Genomic DNA, 27,262 nt, shown 5'->3' on the forward strand with positions numbered 1-27,262 from the left:
GAGGCAACCACACCCAGACGAGAGTCTAGAGGCAACCATACCCAGACGAGAGTCTAGAGGCAACCACACCCAGACGAGAGTCTAGAGCCATCCACACGAGAGTCTCGAGCCAACCACACCCAGACGAGAGTCTAGAGGCAACCACACGCAGACGAGAGTCTAGAGGCAACCACACCCAGACGAGAGTCTAGAGCCATCCACATGAGAGTCTAGAGCCATCCACGCCCAGACGAGAGTCTTGAGCCAACCACACGCAGACGAGAGTCGAGAGGCAACCACACCCAGATGAGAGTCGAGAGGCAACCACACCCAGACGAGAGTCTAGAGGCAACCACACCCAGACGAGAGTCTAGAGGCAACCACACCCAGACGAGAGTCTAGAGCCATCCACACGAGAGTCTCGAGCCATCCACACCCAGACGAGAGTGTGGAGCCAACCACACGCAGACGAGAGTGTAGAGGCAACCACACGCAGACGAGAGTCTAGAGCCATCCACACGAGAGTCTCGAGCCTTCCACACCCAGACGAGAGTGTGGAGCCAACCACACGCAGACGAGAGTCTAGAGGCAACCACACCCAGACGAGAGTCTAGAGCCATCCACGCCCAGACGAAAGTCTCGAGCCAACCACACGCAGACGAGAGTCGAGAGGCAACCAGACCCAGACGAGAGTCTAGAGGCAACCACACCCAGACGAGAGTCTAGAGGCATCCACGCCCAGACGAAAGTCTCGAGCCAACCACATGCAGACGAGAGTGAAGAGCCAACCACACGCAGACGAGAGTCTAGAGGCAACCACACCCAGACGAGAGTCTAGAGCCATCCACACCCAGACGAGAGTCTAGAGCCATCCACCCGAGAGTCTAGAGCCATCCACGCCCAGACGAGAGTCTCGAGCCAACCACACGCAGACGAGAGTCGAGAGGCAACCACACCCAGACGAGTCTAGAGGCAACCACACCCAGACGAGAGTCTAGAGGAAACCACACCCAGACGAGAGTCTAGAGCCATCCACATGAGAGTCTAGAGCCATCCACATGAGAGTCTCGAGCCAACCACACCCAGACGAGAGTCTAGAGGCAACCACACGCAGATGAGAGTCTAGAGGCAACCACACCCAGATGAGAGTCGAGAGGCAACCACACCCAGACGAGAGTCTAGAGGCAACCATACCCAGACGAGAGTCTAGAGGCAACCACACCCAGACGAGAGTCTAGAGCCATCCACACGAGAGTCTCGAGCCAACCACACCCAGACGAGAGTCTAGAGGCAACCACACGCAGACGAGAGTCTAGAGGCAACCACACCCAGACGAGAGTCTAGAGCCATCCACATGAGAGTCTAGAGCCATCCACGCCCAGACGAGAGTCTTGAGCCAACCACACGCAGACGAGAGTCGAGAGGCAACCACACCCAGATGAGAGTCGAGAGGCAACCACACCCAGACGAGAGTCTAGAGGCAACCACACCCAGACGAGAGTCTAGAGGCAACCACACCCAGACGAGAGTCTAGAGCCATCCACACGAGAGTCTCGAGCCATCCACACCCAGACGAGAGTGTGGAGCCAACCACACGCAGACGAGAGTGTAGAGGCAACCACACGCAGACGAGAGTCTAGAGCCATCCACACGAGAGTCTCGAGCCTTCCACACCCAGACGAGAGTGTGGAGCCAACCACACGCAGACGAGAGTGTAGAGGCAACCACACGCAGACGAGTGTGGAGGCGTTGAGACTGACGTACTTAAATAAGAACAGAGTTCAATTTGTTCGACCACTTTATTAGCGTGGAACGACAATAATCAAACAAGTATTGAACAGGTTGAAACACCCACAACATCCCTGGCTCCGGGTCAGGCTGCGCATGCGCACTGGCCCAGGGGACCGTCGATATGTAGAATTACCGTAAAGTACAATGTTCTCTATCTCCCTCCGAGTCTTTATTATGTTAATAGATAAAGGCTGAGAAAATATTAAGTTTAATGAATGAACAAAAGTTTATATCGCCCATCGTGTGACTATTCCATGGAGTAGTCCTTGTGCCAGGCAGGCACGCTGGTCGCTCTGGTGGATCGGCGTTGACCTATCGCTGGTGCTGGTGGTGTCACATCGGGCCCCAGTGGGGATGGGGCTCTCGGGGTTTCAGGGGCCGATGGTGGCGTCTGAAGGATCGCGCGCCTCGGTGTGCCTCGTCCTGGTGCTGCTGGCGTGTCTAAAACGGGTGTCGTCTTGCGCCGGGGTGTGCATACTGACGTCAGTGCCGGCGTGGGCCCCGTTGGCGTCGCAGATGTCACGGGTTCGCTGTCGAGGTCAGGCAGTTGCGGTGTTACAACGGGTGCAGGTACAGTGATTCGGGTTGCTAGATCATCATAGATAGACCGGGGTGGCAGCTGGTCATTGCGAACTGGGCTAAACTTGCGCAGGAATTTCCTGTTCCGAAGTGTGACTCTGCCCGAGCCATCGATCTTGATCACGTATTGGTCGTGTTGGCGTACCTCCACGATACTGCCTGTCTTGTCCCATTTTTTTGGGTGGAATCCTGTCTGGTTCTGTACGCGGACTTGGTCCCCTACAGTAAGTGGCGGAAGGCGTTTGGTGTGTTCTGCCCAGGTGTCGGCTGTGCAGATATGACGTTTGCGGAGGGCCTCCTCCCTCGCTTTCAGGGTCTCATGCCAAGTGTCGTGCGGTCTGTACTTCCCGGGGATAATTGGGATGAAATCGCGTATCGGGCGGCCGAAGACACACATTGCCGGGGAGATCTTCGTGTCAGGGTCAGGCGTGTTACGATATTGTAGTATCGCTCTCTGCACAGCGTCAGTGTCAAGTTCTCCCTGCGGGCTGGTGTTGTCCGTGATAAGTCGTTTCATTGTCTTAACTCCAATCTCCGCGCGACAGTTGCTGTGAGGGAAGGCCACCGATGACAAGCGGTGGTGTACGCCCCATCTGTGCAGGAATGACCTGGTCTCGGTGGAGGTGAACTCCGGTCCCCCATCCGACGCGAGCTCTTCTGGTGTCCCGTACGTCACGAAGGCGCGACGTAAGTGGTTTATGAGTCCGGCGGCGCCACCCGTCGACTTTGAGATGATCGGCCAGTTCGAGTATCTGTCCACTGTCACAAGGTAGTGTGCACCCCTGTGTACAAAGAAGTCCGAGCACACTGCCTGAAAGGGGTAAACGACCGGAATAGGTGGAGTTGGTGGCGCTCCAGGCTGTGATGATGCCATCCGGTGGCAGTGTTCGCAGTTTTTCCGAGTGGCGCTGATGTCGGCCGACATGCCTGGCCAGAATACAGAGGATTCTGCGCGGGCGGTCATCATTGATACGCCCTGGTGGGCAGCGTGTAGGGCGCTCAGCACATCGCCGCGGAGTGACGGTGGTATGACTACTCGGTCCTTGTATAGGATCACTCCATCTGTCGATGTAATGTTCTCGCGGTACTGGTGATAGTCGCGAATTGTCTCTGGCATCTCGATTTTTGAGTCGGGGATGCCGTTCATTGTCATTCCCTCCAATATGTGCATATCGCCATCGCTGCTGGTGGCTTCCCTGACGCGATCCCATGTTACTGATCGCAATGATTCGAGGCCCGCGGCACACCATGCCAGGTTGTCCTCGACGTCGTCGTCATACTCCGGCTCAGTTTGGCGTAGGAGGGACAGAACGTCGGTGTGCGTGCTTGGTTGGAGGTGGGTCGCTATGGTGGCATTGTCATCTGGAAGGTTCATGAGTGGAGGTCGCGTGGTGCCAACTGGCCTGCGCGACATGGCATCTGCCGCCTTGTTCTTCATTCCCGGGATATGTATGATGCGGAAGCGATAACGCAGGGTCTTCTCCTTGAGGTTCCTGAGGCGGGGGTTGGGTATGTCGTCAAGTGCTCTGTCCGAAAGGAGTTTCAGCAGTGGTTTGTGGTCTACCGCAACGATCAGGTTCTCGCAGCCCAGTACGAAGTAGCGCGCTTTGTCCAAGGCGTCCGCGACTGCGAGAGCCTCGCCCTCTATGGGCGCGTATCTGGATTCTGCCGCGTGTGTAAATCTGCTGCCGACCAGGGTTATTTTCCATCCATCAGTGCAGCAGAATGGTCTAACTGGCACGCATCGGCAGTGCTTTTGAAGCAACCAGAATCCGATTCCCTCCTTCGACCAGTCCGTGGCGATGCATGTTGGCTTAGTTTTGTCAAATATGCGGACACCGTGTTCGATTTCTTGTACGATCACGTCTTTCGACTCGCGGAATATGTCCTCTAACTCCATGGACCACTGGAAGCGTTCTCCACTTTTCAGGAGCTTCCGGAATGGCTGCATTCGTTCGGCCATACTAAAGGCGTATGCCACCTGGTTGACAAGCCCGAACCACGATCTGACGTCGGTGATGTTACGCGGTTGTGGGAAATCGTGGATTGCTTCCAGGTAGCTGCTGCACGGTCGCACGTCGGTCATGGTGATGGTGAAGCCCGCGAAGTCCACCGTGGGTGCGCTGAAGACAAACTTCTCCGGGTTGAGGATGATTCCATTCCGGCCGCATATATCCAGCCATTGGACCGCCTGGAAGTAGCTCCCCTCAATCGTGTCTGACCATAGGAGCGTGTCATCTACGCACTTGGTCTTGTTACCAATGTCCGCGACGATCTCATCGTATCGTCGTGAGTAACCGTCCCCCGATGCCATATACCCTTGTGGGGCAGATAGGTACCGGTAGTGCCCCCATGGAGTGATGAAGGTCGTCTTGTGGCGGTCGTCCTCGTGTAGGCGGACGCTATGGTAACCGTTCCATGCGTCGAATACTGTCTTGCGCTTCCCGTTAGGTACGCGTCTCGCCTGGTGGAACGGGGATTGGGTGTGGTGGGTCTCGCGGAACGCATGCTTGTTCAAGGCCTGAAAGTCGACGGTGCGTCGCGGCTTGCCATTCTTTTTCGCGCAAATTACCATGCGGTGACACCATGTCACCGGCGTGCCGACGGGTACTTCCTCCAACACGCCGAGCCGAACGTCCTGGTCGAGGCCTGCTTTTACCTCATCTTGCCAATGTATGGCCACGGAGATGGGAGTGTGATGGGCAACCGGTGTCGCGTTCTCACTGAGCATAAGACGTAGTGGCGGGCCGGTCATTCTCGGTAGTGGCTGGTGTGGGCACGTGTTGAATGTGCTCTGAGCATACATCCTGAGTAAATGTGACTGTAGTGCCTCTCTGTTGGCCTCGGTCGCTGGCATGGGGAGTGCGGTCGGCTTGGTCGGCGGCTCCGCGCGTCGCGGGCAGTCGCACAATTCCGAGGTCGTCAGATTCACCTCTCCGAGTGTCGGGAATCTGTCCGAGATCATTCCCAGGTCCATGCAGGCCGCCCGGGAGAGGAATATGCGGTCTGAAGAGTCCGTCACATACGCGATTTGGCGCGTCTCCAATCTCCGAGCGTCGTCACTGTTACCGGCGAATCTGACTACCACGGCTCCGAGGATACGAATTCCTCTGTTGTTTGCGGCCTTCATGGTCATGGATACAGGTATGAGGTCCTCGGTACTCAGGCCCATTTGTTGGACGACTTTAATGCCGATCAGGCAGCTCTGGCACCCCGTGTCTGCCATAGCGGGTAGGGTTACCGCGCGGGTGTGTTTCAGGAGGTTAAAACCCAGCGCTTTGTAATCCTCGCGCTTGTTGGTGAGAGTGAGGTTGACGTATGGCTGCGGGTCGGATATGCGTTTCATCCACTTATCGCACATATCATCGTACAGGTGGTGAGCGAGGGGAAGCGTGCGCATTTCGTCCTCTGTGCTGGCCATGGTGACCGTGCATAGCTCGACGAAGGCTGCCGTCTGCTCGTCGTACATCCCGTCGGTCTCCTTAGATGGGGGTCTTGCCGATCGGCCGCCCAGGCACGCCTTGTCGAGGTGATTCTGGCGGTCACACTTCCGGCACTTTACCGTATCCGGGGCACTCGGCGCGTCTGGCGCGCCATTGAGGCGTTTTGCCGTGGCCCACCTCGCCGCAGTAGATGCATACTCCTTCGGGCTTGGCCTTCCGTTTTTCCGGCCTGGCTCCTACTTTGGCGCGGACGTCCTGTCGCTTTCCCCGCCGATACGAACTACTGATCGCGTCCGTGCTCTGAGTGTCAAGCAGGCGCGATGCCGAGCGTTTTCCAGACTCTTTGGCCTCGATATACTCTATCATGTCCTTTAATGGCATGTCCTGGTTCTTCTCACCGAGTAGGTCAAGTTGTATTGCTTGGTCCGCGATGCCACGGGCAACCACGTTGCGCAATATCTCTTCGGTGAAGTCGTTGACCTGATCGCACCCCGCCTTGGTGCACTTCATTTCATACTTGCACGTGTCCGCCTGCCCCTTGATGCGGGCGTGGAACGACCGGACGGGCTCCTCGTGTCCCTGCCGCATGTTAGACAGGGCCACTCGAGCTACCATCGTGTTCTCCGTCCGGACGGCGAGCGCCTTCATGGCGGCGAGGACGTCTTCTTCATCGCTGCCCACGAGGCTCCGACCCGCCGCGCGAGTGAGGTCCTTTCTCAGCTCCTCCTCACAGCACTCCAGTAGCTGCGCGACTATGTCAGGTCCGACAAGCTTAGTACCTGTTTTGTATTCGCCCCAGCGGGTTATGAAGTACGACCAGGCCTCGCCCGTTCCGGCCAGTGCTATGGAGGGACGCTTGAGTTTCTCCATCTTGGCATTCGAGCTCGCCGCCCTGGGGGCGGCGACGTGCACAGTGGGGTGTATACTCAACATGGCCGCCACCACTGCCGCCTCTGCGTGTGTAGCCATATAGTCACAACCCTCGATCGGGCACTCTGCTTCCACCGGCGCCATAGGAACAGCTATTCTGGAGTAAACGTTCTATTTTCGGTGATGCACACGTGTGTACAGTGTCCTGGGGGCGAAGATTGGGTACAGAACCCGAGAAATCCAAACTCACTGTCGACGTTCTCGTGGACCGTTTTCACCCAGTCGTGTCCTCCTCAGCACCGACGATCCTTACTCGACTGCATCAAGTTGTTTGATTATAAATAAGAACAGAGTTCAATTTGTTCGACCACTTTATTAGCGTGGAACGACAATAATCAAACAAGTATTGAACAGGTTGAAACACCCACAACATCCCTGGCTCCGGCTCAGGCTGCGCATGCGCACTGGCACAGGGGACCGTCGATATGTAGAATTACCGTAAAGTACAATGTTCTCTAGTACTAACGGACGACGCACCATCCCATCGTGATAAGCTCCCTGGCCCAACATTCTCACCAATCCCGCGTGAGGAGGGGGGTGCCGTCGCAAAGCTGAAGGTTCACTTCAGGCGCCGAATACCCTTTTACCGGCCCTGACGATATGTGGTAATAATAATAATAATCATAATCATATACTACGATTTAAAACCCGTATACGACGCGGTTCTGTGGTGAAAAGGCAATTACGATGTAAACTCTGTACACTATGTGGTTGTGTGGTAAAAAAAAGAAAAAAAAATCCTCCGATGTAAAACTCCATACACGATTCTTTCTGTGTGGGGGAAAAGAGCGACTCCGTCGTAAACTCGGTATCCTTCGTCGAATCGTTTATAAAGTTTATGTAAACGCCACATGCATGTCGGCCTTGCAATCGTCACCTGGAGCTGCGCTTCCTTTCTCTTCGCCATGACAACGTCGAGCGCAAGAAACCGCGGATCTTCTTCTTCTTCGATCGTCACACCGTCCTCCTCCTCTTCCCCCTCCTCCTCCGTCACCCTCCTCCTCGATCCTCAGGTCGCTGTTCCTTCTCCCCTTTCCATACACCTTCAATCGGTTAGCGAGCTTATCGTCCTTTAAAATTCGACATTTTTTTATTTAGATCTCCAAAGTGTGCTTTGTTTGACGATTTGTTTTTTTCGGTTCTCAAAGTGAATGGTCTCGGGCTACAGGTACACTGACAGTAATCCAGGTACAGTCATCCAAGTGAACAAGAAATAGAAAGTTTACAAAACAGTTTTAAATCAAAATGAAAAAAAAAAACAAAAAAAACTTATTAACCCTTACACATGTTCCAGGCTCTGTCTTATTTTTACTGAAACAATTACAGGACTCTTACTGTAATGCTACCACCTAATTAAAAACACAGTTAATTAATATACTTTACATTAATGTTAAGAATTTCATACAAACCGGATAAATGAAGCATAAACAGGGTGTCCCGAAAGGCCCTGTCACACCTTGAAGATTTAGCCAACGTATGCCTGACGTGTGCAAAATTGGGAAAAAACACCGGCACACGTCGAATACGTTATGGGTAAGTTTGTATACTTTAAGAGGACGCTGGCAAACGTCGTAGTATGCTGACATACGTCGTAGTAAGCCGAGCTGTTAGACCAATTTTCCATGCTTGAAATTTTTCGACGTATGCCAGCGTATGACTCACACGTTCCGCATAATGCTGGCCATAAGTTGTAGGCACGTTACGCGATCGTTGACACACGTTACTTGTAAGGTACTCATAAGTTGAAACACGTCAAGGTAATGGTTAGTATCAGCGTTCCAGACGACCTGTTTTTTTTTGTTTTTTTTCTTCTTCTTCGGTATGACGGTCATGTTGAAACTTCGATTTCTAGTACGGTTATAACTTAATATAGTTAAAAGGCTGCCGCTCAACGATTTAAATCATAACCGTCATACCGAAGAAAAAAAACCAAAAAAAAAACCAGGGAGTCTGGAACACTGACGCTAACCATTACCTTGACATGTTTCGACTTATGAGTGAGTACAAGTAACGTGTGTCAACGATCGCATAGCGTGCCGACAACTTATGCCAGCGTATGCGGAATGTGTGTTATACGCCGACTACGTCGAGAAATTTCAGCATGTTGAAAATTTCTCGACGTACTCAGCGTACAATGACGTATGCCAGCGTACTACGACGTATGCCAGCGTGCTCTTAACGTATACAAAACTTACCCATAACGTATTCGACGTGCGCCAGCTTGGTTCGGCAAATTTTTCATACGTCGGCATATGCTGGCTAAAACGTCAAGGTGTGACAGCGGCTTCACACTTCGATGTCTAGTGCGGTTATGATTTGAATCATTGAGCCGCAGCCTATTAATAGCCTACGCCACGTGATCGTCGGCGATATGCTGCCGCGCTATGAATAAGTTAGACTATCGTTGGGCATAGGTTGTGAACGCCGACAACATGCTCAGCATTCGTTGATATAAGTTATCTATATGTGATTAAAACGTTCTGTGTACATTATTAATACGTTATGCATACGTCCAACACGTTATTATACGTCCAAAAATTAAAAAAAACCATCAATAGTCCAGCGTACGCCAGCGTTTTACATACATTTTGATACGTTGCCATACGCTGGCTAAAACGTCAAGGTGTGACAGCGGCTTTAAATAGGTTCCCATAAACAGGTTTGACTGTGAACGGGATATCTCAAAAAGTTGTGGACAGATTCGAACAAATCTTGGTGGACAGGTTAAGAGTGTGATGAGGACAAATTAATTCGATCTTGATGAAGATCTGGATCTGGATCTGGATACTAGAAATTTTTTTTAATTCTCAAAGTGATTGATCTTCACCATTGACAGATGGGGTAAAAAAAACAAAAACAATATGGAGCAGAGTATCTCAAAAAGTTGTGGTTGAGTTCAGACAAAACTTGTTAGATGAGTTGGTCAGGTGACAAGAACAAGCCAATTCGATTTTGGTTCTGGGAGTAGCGGAGGTATTCGCTCTCCTGAGTGCCCTTATAGTTATTTATGGAATACAGTAAAAGCAAACGCAACAAATACTTATTGTATCCATGGATACACTATTTATTGAAAACTTGGCACTGCACGCACCCTCAACCCTCTCCGGGAAGAGTCCCCGTCCGGGCCTCTGTTAACTGAACTCGCTTCCCATTTGTACCATTATTCAGTGTGTCCACGTATCTGGTCGTGGCACCCGCTGGCTCTCCCTGACAATCGTGCTCTCATCGGGCTTTCCCAACACCTGTGGGGTCTCACTCACCTCATTGCCCCAAAATGTCCTCACACTTCCTCTTCTATTCCCTCTTATATCCTCACTATCTCTGCTTATCCCTTTTGTTGTACATCTGTTCTATTTTGCTCTGTCTCCGTTACTCTCTCCATTTTAATGCCTTCCCCGTTTGGTGCATGTCTACTTTTCCAGCCGCTATCTCCTTTGGCGCTCTTCACTGCCACCTTTACTTTCTCTCGGTCGCTGGTTCAATTTCTCTGTTTACCCCCTCTACTCTTGATTATTTCCTCTCCCATTCCCCAGGCAGCCGTTACATCATCTATGGTGTCTCTCATCCCCTCTTTTACCCTGGCTTGGCCGACTGTTATTTGCTCTGCCAGCTTTTCCCCATTTGCTTTTAATTTGGCCTGCAGCATTTGTGAAAAACATGTGTTTCTGCATTACAATAGTGATTTTGAACAAGAAAAGGTGTCAGAACAAGCTAATGTGTGAAAAATGCTTGTTTTCTGGCAAATAAAACAGTTTTTGCATGTTTAAGGTTTCTTGTATAAAATGTGTTGTTTTGCTTAGTACAAGCGAAAATACACCCAATTTGATGTGCATACTTACCCGTAAGTGCATGGCAAGTACGTACCCGTAAGTGCATGGCCGTACGTGCAAAAAAAAAAAAACTTTCAAACCACGTGCCAGAAACAACAACCACACAGGCCGTTCATTCGCTCTCGTGTGCCCATACGTGTGTGGCCGTACGTGCAAAAAAACAAACAAACTAAAAACAATTCAAACAACCGCACAGGCCGTTCCTTCGCTCTCGTAAACGATGACTGGATTGGGGCATTGTGTTTATCTATAAATGCGCATAAGAAATAGATAAATTATTATAAATACAGTAAGTCATCACTATCCGGAAGTCCGTACGTTGTAACCCGTAATGGAGAACGCGGCTGAGGATCTCTTCCCCAACGGCCACGCTACGCAGCAACGTGTCCTTTCATTGGTTTGGAAATAAATGGCCATAACTTGGGAAGCACTTGTCCGATTAATATCAAACCGTGAAAAGGCACATACTCAGGTCCCCAGCAATATACCTGGCAAGTTTCAATTAGATCGGACCGGTGGTTATCGAGAAACAGCGTTCACACACACACACACACACACACACACACACACACACACACACACACACACACACACACACACACACACACACACACACACACACACACACACACACACACACACTGCTGGAATTATAGATAGATAACACATGTTACTGCATTATAATAGTGATTTGGAAGAAAAAACTGGGTCAGAACAAGCTAATGTGTGAAAAACACTGGTAGGGGAAGTTTGTTGGTTCCAGGACGATCCCATTTACCCCCAATGACTTTAATGTTAACTCAGGGAAAAACTATTTGACTCTATCATGATTTTTTTTTTCTCACAACAGATCTTCTCTGGCACCAACTTCTCCTTGTCCTCCCTGATCTCGTCCACTCATCCTATACCAGCTTCTTCACATTAAACTATTTCTGGGGCCAAGCTCTTATATGAGTCTCAACTATGCATACGTGTACATGTATTTTTTTTAAACCCCTTACATTATTTTACCACCCACCCCTCACCCCTGACCACCCACACTTCACCCTCTTTCTCTTCCTATTTATATCCCCATTTGAACAGAGATTGCTTCCCTTTACGTTCCTACCTGTAAATAAACTCTGGAAGAGTAAATAACAAAACAAAAACCTGTTTGCCCTACCCCCTTCTTTGCGGTTTATGTGTTTTGTGAAAAATAACTCCTGAAGCACAATCCGTGGCACTTTTTTGTGGAGTTGACAATCCTGCCAAAAAACACAACAGAGACTTCTAAAAGCCAAATCAGATGAATGATGCTGCGGATTGCGGTGCAACAGCTGACATTGAATTAGGCAGTGGGTGGTTCTTTTATTTTTTCAGACTGCAACTGAGCCGGTTTGCTAACTTAATGTTATCATCCCAGCTTCAACAGAAAGTTCTTGTTGAGAGATTCTGGGGCTTATCATATTTTGGTTGGAAAACGTGTGTGTAAAGCAGGAAGAGGTACTAGGCCTTCCCTCCCACCTATAGCACATTGGAGGTGGAAAAGTACTCGTACCACGTGTCGTTCAACATTCTTCTGGTAAGATCCATGCCCTTCCCTACTCTCAATTCCATATAAACCGTGGAGGAGGAGGGTTCGAACAAACTCCCGTATCTGCTGTGATTCTGATTTTTGAAGAAATGCCAACAGACAGATGAGCACTTTATATATTGTTGTGGATTTTCGCCCGTCCGGCGTGTGGGCGACCACCTTTCGCTCAATTGTGGCCGCGCGCGCCCACCAAACGAGCAATCCAGTCGCAGCTTTCGGATAAACGCCGAAACCCATCTACGGGTGTTTTTAACCACATCATAAACCAGCCAACTCTTCTGTCCACGCGCTACAGGGTCGATCGCCGAATTGTCGATGTACCTAATTATTCGCGCAGACGGGGGTTTATACCTCAACGTAGCCTGCACGAAAACGAGCCGCTTTAAGCAGCTCGTTCCGTTTGCGATTACCGAGCGGTTTTATATCGCCAAGCCCCGTCGGACCAGATGTACGTTTTATCGGCTTATTATCAGCCAGCTAATTATTCCGAACGCAATTATAGCAGTCAATGGAGGAAGGGACGCAACGAGCAGGTGACATTCACAAATGGGGACATTTATTTCCACACAGGCATGCAAGTCATGCAATGAATTGGGGGGAAATGGGAAAAAAGACACGAGCAAAAACCTACAGCCGATGTCTATTTATTATGTGCATGCATTTAATCAGTTTTACTTGGTAGACAAGGCGCCACAGACTTTCATGCAAACCCCAAGAAAGAAAGGAAGAACCGGGCTCGTAAGCCTTTATAATTGCTCAGAGCCGTGATGACCGAAGGGACTCCGAGAGACCGAGCAGGCCACCTGCCACCCTCTTGGTGACTCGCTGGGCGACCCTCGATGTCTCTGCCCACACTCCAACCTCCAAACTCTCCAAGCTCTCTTCCTGACTCCACCACACCAGCGCAGCGCGAACTTGAACGCTCTCTCCCAGCGCTCTTCTCCAAGTCGTTCATTCCTTGTCGACGACCCGGCGCCTCCTCAACCGCTCAACAGGACTCCAGGCTCCAAACTCACTCACCAACTCGACTCCCTCCACCGACCAACAACGCTCTCGGCGTTGAAACGCGCCTTTTTATAGCCCGGAGGGAGGGTCGCTCTGGGCTTACCACCCAAAATCAGCGCCCTCCTTCCTTTCACCTTTGAACCTTCACCCCCGGCTGGCTCCGCCCCTTTCGCCGTTCTGATCCGATTCTACCGTCAAACACGGCCGTGGTTGAGATCACTTTCACAACGCGGCCGTGTTTGAGATCACTTTGCCGCTGTCGAGGATGCCATCGTGTTTGTTTGTGGAGATGTTGTTTGCTGGGATGTTGTTGTTGGTGAAAAGATGGCGGTGTTGTGGAGATGCTGGTGAGGAGAAGTTCGTTTGTTTATTGAGATGTTGTTGTTTGTAGAGATGTTGTTGTTTGTTGAGATGATGGTGAGAAGTTCGTTTGCTTGTTGAGATGTTGTTGTTTGTGGAGATGATGGTGAGGAGATGTTGGCGGTTGTGGAGAAGGTGGTGAGGAGATGATGGCGGTTTGTGGAGAAGGTGGTGAGGAGATGATTGTTTAAAATAAAAGACAGAAAAGAATAACACTACCTCAAAGGTTCACAGCCCGGCACACGGATAATTCCCGTTACACATCGGTGGGGAAATCTAAAGGCCCGGTCACACCTTGACGTTTTAGCCAACGTATGCCGATTTTTGAATTTTTTTTCTAAAACGCTGGCACACGTTGAATACGTTATGGGTAAGTTTTGATAACATTGAGAGCACGCTGGCATACGTCGTAGTACGTTGCCATACGTCGTTGTACGCTGGCTTTAAACGTTGTACTTTTCGGTTGTCCTCAAATTTTTTCATGCTTGAAATTTCACGACGTATGCCGGCGTATGACTCACACGTTCCGCTACGCTGGCCACAAGTTGTAGGCACGGTCTGCGATCGTTGACAGACGTCAACACATGCTACTTGTAAGTTAATCATAAGTTGAGACACGCCGAGGTAATGTTTAGAGTACCCGAAACTTATTTCCTACCTATGATTAACGTGTTGTTGGCACGTTACGCGATCGTTGCCACACGTCGACAGACGTTACTTTTAAGTTACTCATTGGCTGAAAGACGTCGGTATAATGGATCGTCCTTGCGTCAGCGTCCACGGCCACGGCCAGGACACTTATTTGCAGCATTCTTCAAACTTTTCTTCGGCATGACGAGGATGTTCACACTTCGATGTCTAGCTTGGCTATGATTCCAATTGTCCATCGGCAGCGTCTATTTAAAATAGTCGAGTTTGAGCGTTTTAACACGTTCAGAAGAAACGCTTCAAATTTCCAAACCCCAGCGTCAAAAAAAAACAAAAACAAAAAAAACAAAGGCGAGTGATAGCAATTTAAATCGTTCATTGTAAACAATGAAACTAGCTGAGTGGTACCGTTTAAAAGTCGTTGAGTGTAAAAAAAATCCAATTGTTGAGCGCAAGCGTCTACTTTCAATAGTGGAGATGCAGCCATTTAAATCGTTGAGTGGCAGCCTATGAACCTACCCGTGGACACGCGGACGCAAGGACGATCCATCATAACCCACACCCTCCCCCTCACACCCACCTCCTACTGCCAACATGAACAAACTACTACTAATACTAATACTAATACTGATACTGATACTGATACTGATACTGTTACTGCTGACATGGACATCGACTCAAAAAGGACTCGAAAACACTGTTGGGTTCCCCTTTAATGAGCAGCATTTTTATATACCAATTCCCAAAACCGCTGGGAACACGTCTTTATATGGCAGTTGTAAGTTAGAAACACGTTCATTTATTTTTTTGTTGACCGGAAGACGTCATTGGAATACGTCTACATACGTCGATGTGTGTTGGGACTACGTAAAGAATTGGTTCAAAGCATGTCAAACATAAGTTAGAAATAAGTTTCGCGTAAAAAAGACATTACCGCGACGTGTTTCGACTTATGAGTAGCTTATAAGTAGCCTTTGTGGACGTGTGTAAGCGTCCACATATCGTGTGTAAAACTTATCCTCATCGCATGCGAACGTGTGTCATACGCCGAGTACGTTGTAAAATTTTGAACATGTTCAAAATTTCTTGACGTACTCTACTTACTACGACTTATGATAGCGTATTTAGCGTTCTACTCGCGCATACCAAACTTACCCATACCGTATTTGACGTGCCCCAACGTTTTAGACACACTTTTTGTTACGTCGGCATACGCTGGCAAGATCGCCAAGGTGTGACCGCGATTTTGACCCTTCCATTTCTACGGCAGTTATGATTTGAATCGTTGTGCGTCAGCCTTTTAATAGGCTACGTCACGACATCGTCGGCGATGCGTGCAACGCGCTATGCCTGAGTTAGACTATCGTTGGGCATCGGTTGTGTAGGCCGACAACAGGTTCAGCATTCGTTGGTATAAGTTATCTATAACACAACGAAACGTTCTGTGTAGTTACCAATGCGTTATACATAAGACCAAGTCGCTATGAATACGTCCGAATCTTTAAAAAAAAAACATCAAAAGTTCAACGTAAGCCAGCGTTTTACATAAATTTTAACACGTTGCCATCGCTGGCTAAAACGTCAAGGTGTGACCGGGCCTTAACCTGGAACACATACTTACCGACATAACTGATCTCTGGGGAACCTGAATGGTGATCTGTGAATTTCCACAACTGAAACACTATGTATATCTACGTGTAATTACTTGGTTATACTCAAAGCGATGTAGGACCTTAATTAATTATTTCACATATTAATTATTTTCCTTTTTCATCACAGTGTGTTTGAAAACTCAAACTCTATCATGGGTGACTTGCTATCATGGGACGATTATGGCTTGCTATCAAAACATGATGTACATTTCTAACTGAATCAAGTGAACTCAAGGATAGTCCCAGAACCAACAAAATTCCCCGACTCATCCCCTACCTGGGTTCCTTTTCAGCTGCAGGCATTCTCAAGTTGCACACACATAAGGATCCCAGTGCTATTTGTATGTTAACTCTTGATATTTGTATGACAACTTGATGTTGTGCCGCAGTTGATGAATGACTTCCATGGTTTCCCCACCGACCACAAGAAAGTTTCTAGGATCGTTAAGCTGGCCCGAGATGCTGGAGTGGAGGACTTCCAGGATCTCGAGGAACAAGAAGTGGAACTGTTCGAATCCCACCAGGAGTAGCTATTTTGGCATGGCAGAAAAGACTCCCGAGATATTCTCATTCTGAGTCGTCTTTATTAAACCACAATGGTAAAACCTCTCAAAACCCCCGGCAGGGAAACCCGGACTGGAAAATCCCCCGATAAACTAAAGCTAAAGCGCAGTTCCATATTATGAAACCAAAGGCAAAACGATGGTGCTAAACTATCAGCTAAATAACATGGAGCTGTTGTGGTCCAGTGAGAATAATAAAGAGAGTGATGAGGAGCCTGAGAAGCATCATCTGACAGTCAAGTCATTGGTCTCACCCCGAAGGGGTTGCCAGACTATTATAACCTCCCTGGCTGGTCTGTATTCACTTTTATATATTTTCACTTTTAACTTTTTTGTTCTCTGCAACCGGTTGTCCGATCGATGTGAAACTTTAAACGGAGGAGGGACTGCTCATGGAGAATACTTTATTCATAACTCTGACATCATAGGTCACATGGTTTGGCAGTCATATTCGATTAAAGGAAAAAAAATTGGAGATCTATCCAAAACCACTCATTGAAAAAAATTTCAACTTGACATTGTGTTGCGAATCTGGAAGTCATGAGCACACAACACACAGGTCCTTTAGATCAGTTATATCGGTAAGTACATGTTGCCAGTTAGGGTCCCGACCCTAGTCGAATGGGTAATTAAATGTTCCTGTGCTTTGGAGTTATTTTAATAGTCAGGTTTTCTTTTTGTTTTTTTTTACACCACCGACATCACCGCATCACCCTCACCGTCACTTCACTTCCTTCACCACGCTCTGGCCGACGTCAGGGGTGGGCGGAGCTCCTGCAGAAACATGTTGCTCAACTTCCCCGACTGTGTGAGGGGCGATCCTTTGGAAGAAGGCGGAGTTCGGGGAGGAGCCGCGAAGCGGCCCTCAACCAATCGGCGTGCAGTGGGTGGGGTGACCGCCACTCAGCCAATCCGGGCACACGACAGGAGAAAAAGGGGCCGCGTGACGTCACCACGCCACCTGGCCAATCGAGGGGTTTGCCGCCCGTTTTGGCCAGTGAGAGAGACTGTGAGGATTTTTGCACCAAAACTGGCCAGTGAGAGAGACGACGAGTGACTTTGCACGCCAAAACCAGCCAGTGAGAGAGGGAGAGTCGTGACGAGGCCTCCCCCCCCCTCCTAAGCTGGGGGTATAATTATAGGTGCGGTCTGCACGTTTGAGAGAGTTGGTTCTGGGTCTGGCGCGGTCTGTGCGTTCGTCGTCGTTCTGGTCCTGGCAAGGAATGCGCACACGGGTGTGGTTCTGGTGCTGGCGGGAAGTGTGAACATCTACGCAGAGGGCGATTGAGTTAAAAGGGCGTCTGCGCACGGAGTGGTCGGTGCCGTGGAGGGTCTTCTCTCGCTGGCCTTCGCCCTGCCGACTTCGTTCACCTGGATCGTCCGGATCGTGCTGGGGGTCCGGTTCTGCTCCGAGGACCTGGTCCTTGAAGACCGCACGAAGAGGACAGGTCCGAGTTAGGCCTCAATAAAGACCATCTAGTCCGATTCTTTGGGTGTGTGCGTATATGTGTTCGTGGCGCCAGTCAGCTAAGTAGTGAATTGTATAAGTGCTTTCTCGCTGTATATCATTGCCTTGCTTTATTCGGTCTAAATCTGCTCTTCTGTGTTCCCTAGTTCCTCATTATCGTATAAATAAGCCCCGTTTGTTCAATGTTTTCAGCTCGTTCGTGTCCATTCTTGCATTGACTGAGTGTGTCGCGTGTGAGGGATTAGCTGGCCATTGCCGTTGTCACAGGATAATTCGGACCGACGGTTCTCGGCGATTAAACCGCTCGGAATCGCACACGGAACGAGCGCGCTAAGCGGCTCGTTTCCATACAAGTTCCATCGAGGGTGTGAAGACTCGGTAGATCGCCACGTGGTCTCCAGGTATTTTGAAGATTTGGCAAATAACCCTGTAACACGTGGTGGAAATACTGACCCTTCACGGTCCAAAACAAGGACCCGTCGACTCCGGACTTATCCGGGGCGACGATCTGAATTCCGGGAGATCGGTCGAGCCGACTTGCGGCTCCATCCAGCGGATGGACCGCGGCCGACGTCCCGGCCCCGCAACAATATGTCATCAACTCCCTATGGGGTATTAACGATGATTTAATCGCTGAAGTGGTATTCCGGCCATAATTGATTGAATTTAAATCATCATCATCCAAAAAGTCTGAAACTTCATAAATGTGATCTATGACCTGATGTGAATGTATAATTATATTTATGATGTCATCAACCATGTGGTTTGGCAGCCATAATCAGTTGAAAATAAAAACAAAAAAATCTTCTTCTCCAGAACAGCTTCGCAGATTGATGTGATACTTGATACATATGATCAACTAGCCCTGAGGAATATATTTTGAAAACTTGTGTGTGTGTGTGTGTGTGTGTGTGTGTGTGTGTGTGTGTGTGTGTGTGTGTGTGTGTGTGTGTGGTTGGTTGTTATCTCTATAATTCAGGTTACAGAAGATGAAACGGAGTCCTCCCAGGACGTGAAGTATCCACCTTCATTTCGGTGAAGGATCGTGTTTCATGGACTAAGTTGTAAAGCTGTGTTGTTCTCAAGAGTTTTGTTCCGGGGGCTCTTTTCAGGATAGTCACAGAGCCCCGGACAGCCTCCAACTGTAGCTCATTTATGGTAATGTTCCTAGGGATGGTTTGTAGTATTGGGTAGTCGATAAAAAAATTCAAAAAAAAATTGAGATTTTTTTTCATACCCTTATTATATTATCAATACGTTTGTCTGTCTGTCTGTCTGTCTGTCCCTCTGTCTGTCTCTGTTCGATCCAGTGCTCCGTTAATACAATGGCGATTTCGATGAAACTTGGTTGGTAGGTTCATACCATGACCTGGTTGTGTGCAAATGAGAACCGTTGCTATGGACACGACCGTTGCCTAGCAACGGGACTTTGAAATTTTGAAAAATCATAAAATTATTTTTTCGAAAATCAAAAATCGGGCCACGAGTGACTGTGGGCAGTACATTCAGCCATATTGTCAAAAATTTCCAGCCGGATCCTATGAAAACTGTCGGAGAAGATAGACTTTGAATGAACCCTGGTCGAAAACAATAAAAAAAAATGAAGTTCGTTATATCTCAGAGACTATGAGTCAGATATACATGAAACTCGTATGGTAGGTTCATGGTATGTCCTCGTTATGTGTGAGAAAGAACCGTTGCTATGGACCCCTCCGTTGCCTAGCAATGGCCGACTACCCATGTCCGCCTACCGGCTTGTCTTTGTGAGGTTCTCTTTTTTATCATTCCAATTTGCTCCAATTATGACTGCTCCAATTTTGGTGCTCTTCAGCTTCTAGGATCTTTTCACTTCATTTTTGATATTTGATCATTTTCTTGATTTCCACATTATTTAGACCAAAATCACTGGGTACTGAAACCTCAATTAACAATGTCTTATTTTCCTTTTTGTATCTGAGTACCATGTCCGGTCGTAATGCCTTGTTTTCCGTATTCATGCTCGATGAGATAATCGGGTCATGTGCAGCCCTGGATTAACCATTAAGCAAAATAAGCAAGTGCTTTCCTTCTCCTCTAAGCTCGATGTCTGTACATTTAATCTTCGCCAATTTGCCTGGAACTCAGTAGTTGTTGGTTGTAGAACAGGTGACACCTTTTGCCATTTTCTGACATATTTTTGTTACAGCCAGCCATTTTGCTTTCCCCAAGAGTGTGTGTGTGTGTGTGTGTGTGTGTGTGTGTGTGTGTGTGTTTTATATGTTATGTATAATATGTATGGTCACCTATCGATATGTATGTATAACGTGTATAAATCACAATCGTGCATGTGTATTGTATGTGTAAATCACAATTCATGTGTGCATGTATACACGCCGCTGCCACTAGTTGTCACACCCACTAGCAGAGGCATTCGCGAGTAGGCCAGACACTCAGAAGGGACACCAATTCAACAATACATCACATTAAGGCATGGGTAAACATGGAAAATTGGATGAAAACAACCAACAACACAAACTAGATGAAAACAGAAAGGCACAACATATCTGGTCTGGAAAACATAGCTTTGAGGAACTGGATGGAAGCATTGCATGAACAAATGTTCAACATTCTCAGACCCGAACCTGGAAGTGAGACATCATGGGTTCTCAAGCAGCATCATGGTTCAAGTCATAAAACAACACCGACATGATCAGACAAACATTTATTTCCACCCAACAGTCTGCCATAGTTTGTAGTTCATACCATAGACCGAGGCCCTACACTCCTTGCAAACGGTGTGTCTATATGACATGACTTTCCACATTATGTCATCAAAGATGAACAAGCAAAGAGAAACTAGAATGGGGCTGTCCCTGCAGGATCAACTAAGTTGGCAGGCAGACCACGTGACTCACAACAGCCAGCACAGTACCATTCTTGAGTGAAAATTTCCTGCTTGTCCCGAGTGGTCTCAAAGAGAAGACAGCTGAGCAAATGTATTGCCAAATAGCTGGGGCAGTAAGAAACCATGAATCGGATGAGTCATATCTTTCACAATGTACAAGCAGATGCATCACATGACCACACTGTTGGTTTAAATTAAAATTGCACAGAAGTTTTGAATGAGCATCATTGTTCATATAAAAACAGTTATTGTGCACCTCATTGCATACACCCGGCCCATGGTACTCAAGTCCATGTATGTAATAATAATAAATAAATAGAAAAAGAATTCAATGATATTCTGACTTTTGATTTGTATAGCAAGTTTCAACAGGTAAAAATAATCTTACTTCTACACCAACGCACACCAATAAGTTTTCCCACCAGGAAACTTCACAACAGCCAGCACAAGGCAATCTGTTTACCCAAAGTCAGGATGAACCTATCATGCAATTGCAATAATAAATAACACTAAAACATGTTGGGTTTTTTTCGACCTTGTGCCTTTATCAAAGTTCATTTTAAAGTGCTTTAAAATTACAACAAACATATTGTCCGAGTTGAGAAATGTTCAGGTTTCCCTTTGAAGAAAAGGGAATTTCAGAAAGTTTCACAATCCACAAGAACAAGGCCTTTACCAAAAATGACTCTTGCATGTATCCATAGTCCACAATCAAACAGCTGGAATGAATAAGCAAGTGAACTCATCCATGGTCATTCATTCCGCAGGGTAAAAATGTTTCGATTGCGTGATCTGAGCCATCGATGCACCTGGTATGGTGAAAATCACTTTGCAGTGCAAAGCATTGACAATGAACAAAACTCCAGTATGTCTGTGGAACAGATGGATGAATTTGTCCTTCAATAACAATAAACAACAAAAATTATTCCCTATCTCAAAGCCATGCTATATGAACAGACAGAACAATATGAAGGAACAAAATAAATTAATAATAATCTATATTATAAAAGGAGCCGTGTCTGTCCGTCTGTCTGTTGTGTTACAACTTGAGAATGGATTAACGGATTTCAATCAATCCAACTACGGTGGATTCAGAGAACTCCCAGGAAGGTTTGTGTTGAAAAAACTTTTTTTTTCACATGGGCACACGTGGCGAAACTGCAAGCGCCAAATGCGATGCTGGTTATCCCCGCACTCCCAGGAATACTTTTTCTTCTTGCCCTATTGATTATCCATCACAGCAAAGATTGGTATTTCCGTCAGCAAAGCGACGGTCTTATATTCTCATAATAATAATAATAATAATAATAATAATAATAATAACAATAAGTAGAGGGACATTCAAAGTACACCGCCCCATGCCAAATAAATAAATAACAAGAAAAAGAGCAAACAGAGATTGCAGACCCTCATCAGGACTTGTTTTGTGTGGTGTATTTTGTGTGGCGTTTATGTACTGGTGTGTGATGTAATTAATGAGACATAATGAGAACTACCACTTTATAACTGCTGGCAGTGATGACTGGGTTCCAAGACGTCCTGCTTTGATGCAACCCCGCTTTGATCGGACATCTGACCCTGACACACTTTTTTTCATTATTATTATTATTATGCAATTGAATTTACAATGGGATTAAAATAAATTCAATTCAGATCAAATGGAAGACTAAATAGGTACAGTCCTGCATTGGAGTAATCAGAAGGAACCTGAACAAGCAAAAAGCAAAGATGATGTCATCAGGAGGAACCTGCATAGGATTCACATTTCAGCTGCAACTCCTCTACCCTCAAACCCATCCAAGCACAGCCAAGTGAGCTTTATTTAAAAATAAATAAATAAATAAAAAAGAACCCAGATCAAGAAAAAATTAAAAATTCTGGCTGCCAGACCATGCGTCAAATCAAATTGTAATTTAAAACATGTATTCCCCATCACTACTAGATCATAAATTTGAAGTTTCACGTCGATTGATTAAGCAGTTCCAAAGAAAACATTATTTAATATTTTCTTCAATCCAATATGGCTGCCAAACCATGTGACCTATCAATTATTTCTTCACAAACTTGGACACGCAAGGCTTGGGCAACATTTGTGTGGTTTCTCCTCGATCTGGCCAGCCTTTCTGGAGAAGAAGATTTTTATAGTTTTCAGGGTAAATCCAATATGGCTGCCAAACCACGTGACCCATGACACCATAATATGTGTGAACCTTTTGTTCCTCATGGACAGGCGGTCATTCGTGTAAAGTTTCACCTCGATCTGTTCAGCCAATTCAGAGAATATTTTTGAAGGTTTAAAAAAACAAACAATCTGGCTGCTGAATCACGTGACTGATGACATCATCAATTTTTTTTTTCTGTGGACCATTATATCCCGAGATTACCCTCAATTTTTCGTACTGACCAGATATTGCATTCTACATATGCAATTATGACGTCATAACAAAGGCACCTATGACATGAAAAAAAAAATCACACTCATTCCCCATGAGGAGTACTTGCTGTGTTTCAAGTTTCAAGTTTTTTCCTTCGTGTGGTTTCAGAGATATAGAAGTCCAAAGTTTTCTCCGTTTTTCCAACATGGCTGCTGCCACACCACGTGACCCATGATGTCATAATTACCATCAAAACATTCGACATGAGTAGTCGCACCAATGGGGAAAAGTTCGTCTCAAATCGGACAAGTGGTTGCGGAGAAAAACTCTAAGGTTCTGTGCAGACAAAGACAGACCCAAGTGCAATGCTGTCTCCTTCAGCGAGGGTAAGATATCCTCCAGCGTGCGACATTGCCAGGGCGTCTTCGGCACCCAGTGATTCTGCTGTGCAGCACTTGGAGACGGAATTGAGAGGGAGCGGTGTACAACAATCGATTGATTAATTGCATCATTAAAATAAATTTAAAATCGTAAATGAATTAATTTCTCAATCAATTGTCTAATAGCAGACCAAAGCCACCACTGTTTCATCTGAATCTGTAACTTTTTGAAAATTAAGTAATTCATTAAAAAAAAAAGATTAATTAATCGATTAATCAATAAATCCAAAATACCCTTAATAGTCAAATCACTTGTTCACCGTCATGTCCAAATATCAGCTTCCGGACTCAACAGGTGCTGGGATATTGCCCAGATGATAAATAAATAAATAAATAATTAATAAATTGATAATAATTAAGTAATTCATTGATTAATCAAAAAATAAAAAATACCATTCTTGCCAAAGCACATCTTCACTTTTGTCCCCAAATTTCAACTTCTTTTCTCAAAGGATAGCAGAGATAATGCCCGGACAAACAAGAAAACAAACAAACGGAGTAAAAACTAAGTACTCCCTTCCTTTGCCACCTGGCGATGACGTCATGCATCGCCTGCATATGGAATTTGGAAGGAACAGTGTACAATAATAATACATGCAAAGTCCTCACTTCTGGAGCTCTGACAGATCAGAAACTTCAATGGAGCCCATCACATGTTGTAAGCAACAAAGATGGGGTCCAGTCGATCAGCAAAGAAGCCATCACGGAGATGAAGTCGCTGCTTTTCTCCACGCGAGTTCACAGGAATGACCCCAAGATCTACCACGACCACGACCCCAACCACCAAATAATGCTCTTCCAGTACTGCTGTGGTGACCTGGGGCACCAAGTCCAAGGCTTGTTGTTCCGAGCCATCCAGCTCCACCACTACAACCAGCAGGTTCGTCCAAGTAAACACGGCACTGGAAGTGGGAAATAAAAGTGGAACATTGAGAAAGATGTCTGACATGGAACGCCATCACACCAAGTTATTCCAATTCTACATAAATATTCCATCAGTTAACCTGCACAAGCGATTGCTCACCACTCGGCAATGCTCTTGTGCGCACGTAATACAGAAGTCTCAATGTCGATGGGATGGTACCGCAAACCCCTCAAGTCCAAAGTTTCTTCCAGTGCTCCCACAATATACAATGCATCATGAGGTTCTGCGGCAGATAATGTGTACCCTAATTTCCTTCATTCAGCAAAGTGCATTATGTTACTGTACTTTCTCATCCAAATAAAGTCACCAAGTAAAAAGTTTATCACCATCTCAGGATAAGAAGTCATTTGGGAGTATCTTCATCGCTGCCTGAAAGCCAGTTTCATTTGAGATAATGGCTGCAATTAAAATTTCCATATCCCGATGATCTTCACACGACTTGGAGCATTCTAGAGACCTTCTTTCCAACATGTTTTGCTGAGCGTCATTGAAAAGATAAAATACTCTACACACGAAACATTGGGAAGAACTACAAGATTTATATGCAATGAGAAGGGTGGGGGAGGGGGAGTTCACACTTACATGGGTTATAGTAGAGTTCCCACAATAGGGTCCCATGACTGTTTTTCCTGGACCAAGGTTTGAAGGTTGATTTAAGTCAATTTGAAGGTGCCGATTAAAATGAGTTGGGGTGAACCTCGTGAAAATGTGGGCTAACTTGTCCAGACGCGAAAATTCAAAATGGCCACCACACAGCTTCCATTATATAAAAAAATTGCATATCTTTGGTTCTACATGTCCGATTTTTATGATTTTTGGGTCTAAACATATGTTTTAAGGTCAAATATTTCATTTATCAGCATAATATCTTGTTAAGTGTAAGAATTAGAATTTAAAAAATGCTTTTTTAATCAATTTTGCAGAAAAATCCTAGACGGCCGCAAGCTGACTGCAATGAAGAAGACCAGGAAGACACCCTGAATAGTTAAGATGCATAGGTTTTAAGTAAACTGAAATGTTACTATGTTTTAACACACTTTTCATTTATTACAGAGATCCTTGAATGAGTCATAGCCATGTCGTCCGAAGGAAAAGGTAAAAAAAAGGAGACGTGAGGAGAGTGAAGAAAGCCACAAGTGCATCCTCTGTGGTGAGCATTGCGATGAAAACAAATACAATACTACCCCTGAATCATGGGACAATCTGAAGACTTCAGCACAGCAATGGCATCATCTAGATAGGTTTGGAACAGTATACGACACCGTGAATTGGGATGCTGGACCACAAAACATGTTCTTTCATAAAATTTGCAAGATTACATTTTCTAGTAAATGTCATATACATCTGGCAATAAAGAGACGAGACAAAAGTTTGGCAGTTGAGGAGATACTCCAAGAAGAAAGTAGCTGTTCTGCTAGCTGTTCTGTGGAACGACCCCAGAGACTATCTCGAGCAGCAAGTGGGGTGATACATGACAAAAACTGTTGCGTATGGTGCATGAAGCCGGAAGATGAAAAACACCCCACCAGGGACAGATGGCATATTATGCAAACGATGGATGCCTGGTATGCATTCAAGGCACATACAGTGTACCTCCAAGACATCAGGATGCGTGATCGCATCTTAACGATTATAGATGCAATACCAGATCCCTTTGCAGCAGAAATCCGCTGTCACCGGTCCTGCTGGAAGAAGTATGTGTCGCCATCAAAAAGCAGTGAAGATGGTCAGCTCCATGTACAAGATATTCGTCTTTCTGAAGTACGAGAGATGTTCTTCAAACATGTATGCTTGGTTGTGTTCGAAGAGCATGAGTTGCGAACTCTACAGAGCCTGCTGTCTGATTATAACGCCTTACTGAGAAACTTTGGTTTTGACCCCAGTGGCAAGAAGTCAAGCAACATCAAGGAAATGCTTCGGAAAGAATTTGGTGAAAACATTGGCTTTCATGACCGCCATCGAAAAAATGAAAGTACACTAGTATATGATACATCAGCTGGTGGCAGCTACACTGAAACAGCCATTTATTCATTGGGTGTCAGTGATGATCAGCTGCTCAACAATGTTGCTCGACGCATGAAAGATGCTCTTGCTGGTATTCCTGAAATGGCATGGCCACCAAGTGTCGAGGAATTGGAGACACCACAGGCCCCAAATGACATGCTTTTGAAGTTTCTGACATGGTTGAAAACCCCACAGAAGCAGAACTTTTAAGAAAGCAGCAGAGATCCTGTGGTTCATGTATTTGCTTCGCTGCTTTTGTCATACATCACAGGAAAAGCTCTGCATTTCAAACACAGCTGTCAGTGACACTGCATGGACTGACCCGAAGTCGAGAGATTCTGGACATCCTCAAAAAGTTCTCCCTCGGAATCAGCTATAAATCTGTTCTTCAACTCTATGATTCATGGGCAAAGCATGACCTTGAAAAAATGATGTATGTCCAGTAGAGCTTGCAGAGAATATTCCTGGAATTGGCATTCTTGACAATGACGACTTCTATGAAGACACACTGACAGGCGCTGATACGTCACACCATACCAATGTTATGTTTGTGCAACCTCAGAACCTGGAAGTAACTCTACCAGATGCAGAAAGAGACATGCGACCACTGCCCACAAGTTCAGAAGACCTGAAACGTTTGTGCCTGGAGCAACATGTTGTTCAGCCCTATAAAACAGTGAAATGTGGACAACCAGCTCCTCGTCCAGAGATTGATATTAGTTGTCAGAACACAGATGTACAGAGACAGAGGGGTGTCATCCATGCTTTGGTGCGTCGTGCAGATGACCAAGCAAACATGCCTGCTGATGAACA

General features: G+C 46.6%; 2 protein-coding genes and 1 long non-coding RNA gene across 5 annotated transcripts in view; 1 reads left to right on the plus strand and 2 right to left on the minus strand.

Annotated features, from left to right (window-relative positions):
* The window catches only part of NME9 (NME/NM23 family member 9), a 71,960-nt gene extending 64,217 nt beyond the window's left edge, over positions 1 to 7,743 (minus strand). The window contains exon 1 of one of the 3 annotated variants that reach the window (XM_085851737.1): positions 7,600 to 7,743. In XM_085851737.1, coding sequence (XP_085707863.1) covers positions 7,600 to 7,629 — 30 coding nt within the window. In that variant the 5' untranslated portion in view covers positions 7,630 to 7,743. Of the gene's footprint in view, positions 1 to 7,238; positions 7,301 to 7,599 lie in introns of those variants that run through there. The other 2 variants (XM_085851743.1, XM_085851741.1) reach the window with 2 other exon arrangements.
* LOC147014092 (uncharacterized) lies at positions 7,400 to 11,518 on the plus strand. The gene is made up of 2 exons (XR_015050642.1): positions 7,400 to 7,735; positions 11,403 to 11,518. It is a non-coding gene; the product is annotated as an uncharacterized LOC147014092 (long non-coding RNA).
* An 8,989-nt stretch (positions 11,519 to 20,507) lies between these two features.
* Positions 20,508 to 27,262, minus strand: part of LOC147014093 (disco-interacting protein 2 homolog C-like) — a 182,965-nt gene continuing 176,210 nt past the window's right edge. Inside the window, exons 37-38 of the mRNA XM_085851748.1 lie at positions 24,545 to 24,668; positions 20,508 to 24,422 (exon numbers count right to left, since the gene is read on the minus strand). Of these exons, the coding sequence (XP_085707874.1) occupies positions 24,170 to 24,422; positions 24,545 to 24,668 (377 nt within the window). The 3' untranslated portion in view covers positions 20,508 to 24,169. The remainder of the gene's footprint in view (positions 24,423 to 24,544; positions 24,669 to 27,262) is intronic.

Source organism: Eptatretus burgeri, chromosome 13 (assembly GCF_056783735.1).
Source record: "Eptatretus burgeri isolate ZD-2024b chromosome 13, Ebu_testis_v1, whole genome shotgun sequence".
Lineage (NCBI taxonomy): Eukaryota > Metazoa > Chordata > Myxini > Myxiniformes > Myxinidae > Eptatretus > Eptatretus burgeri.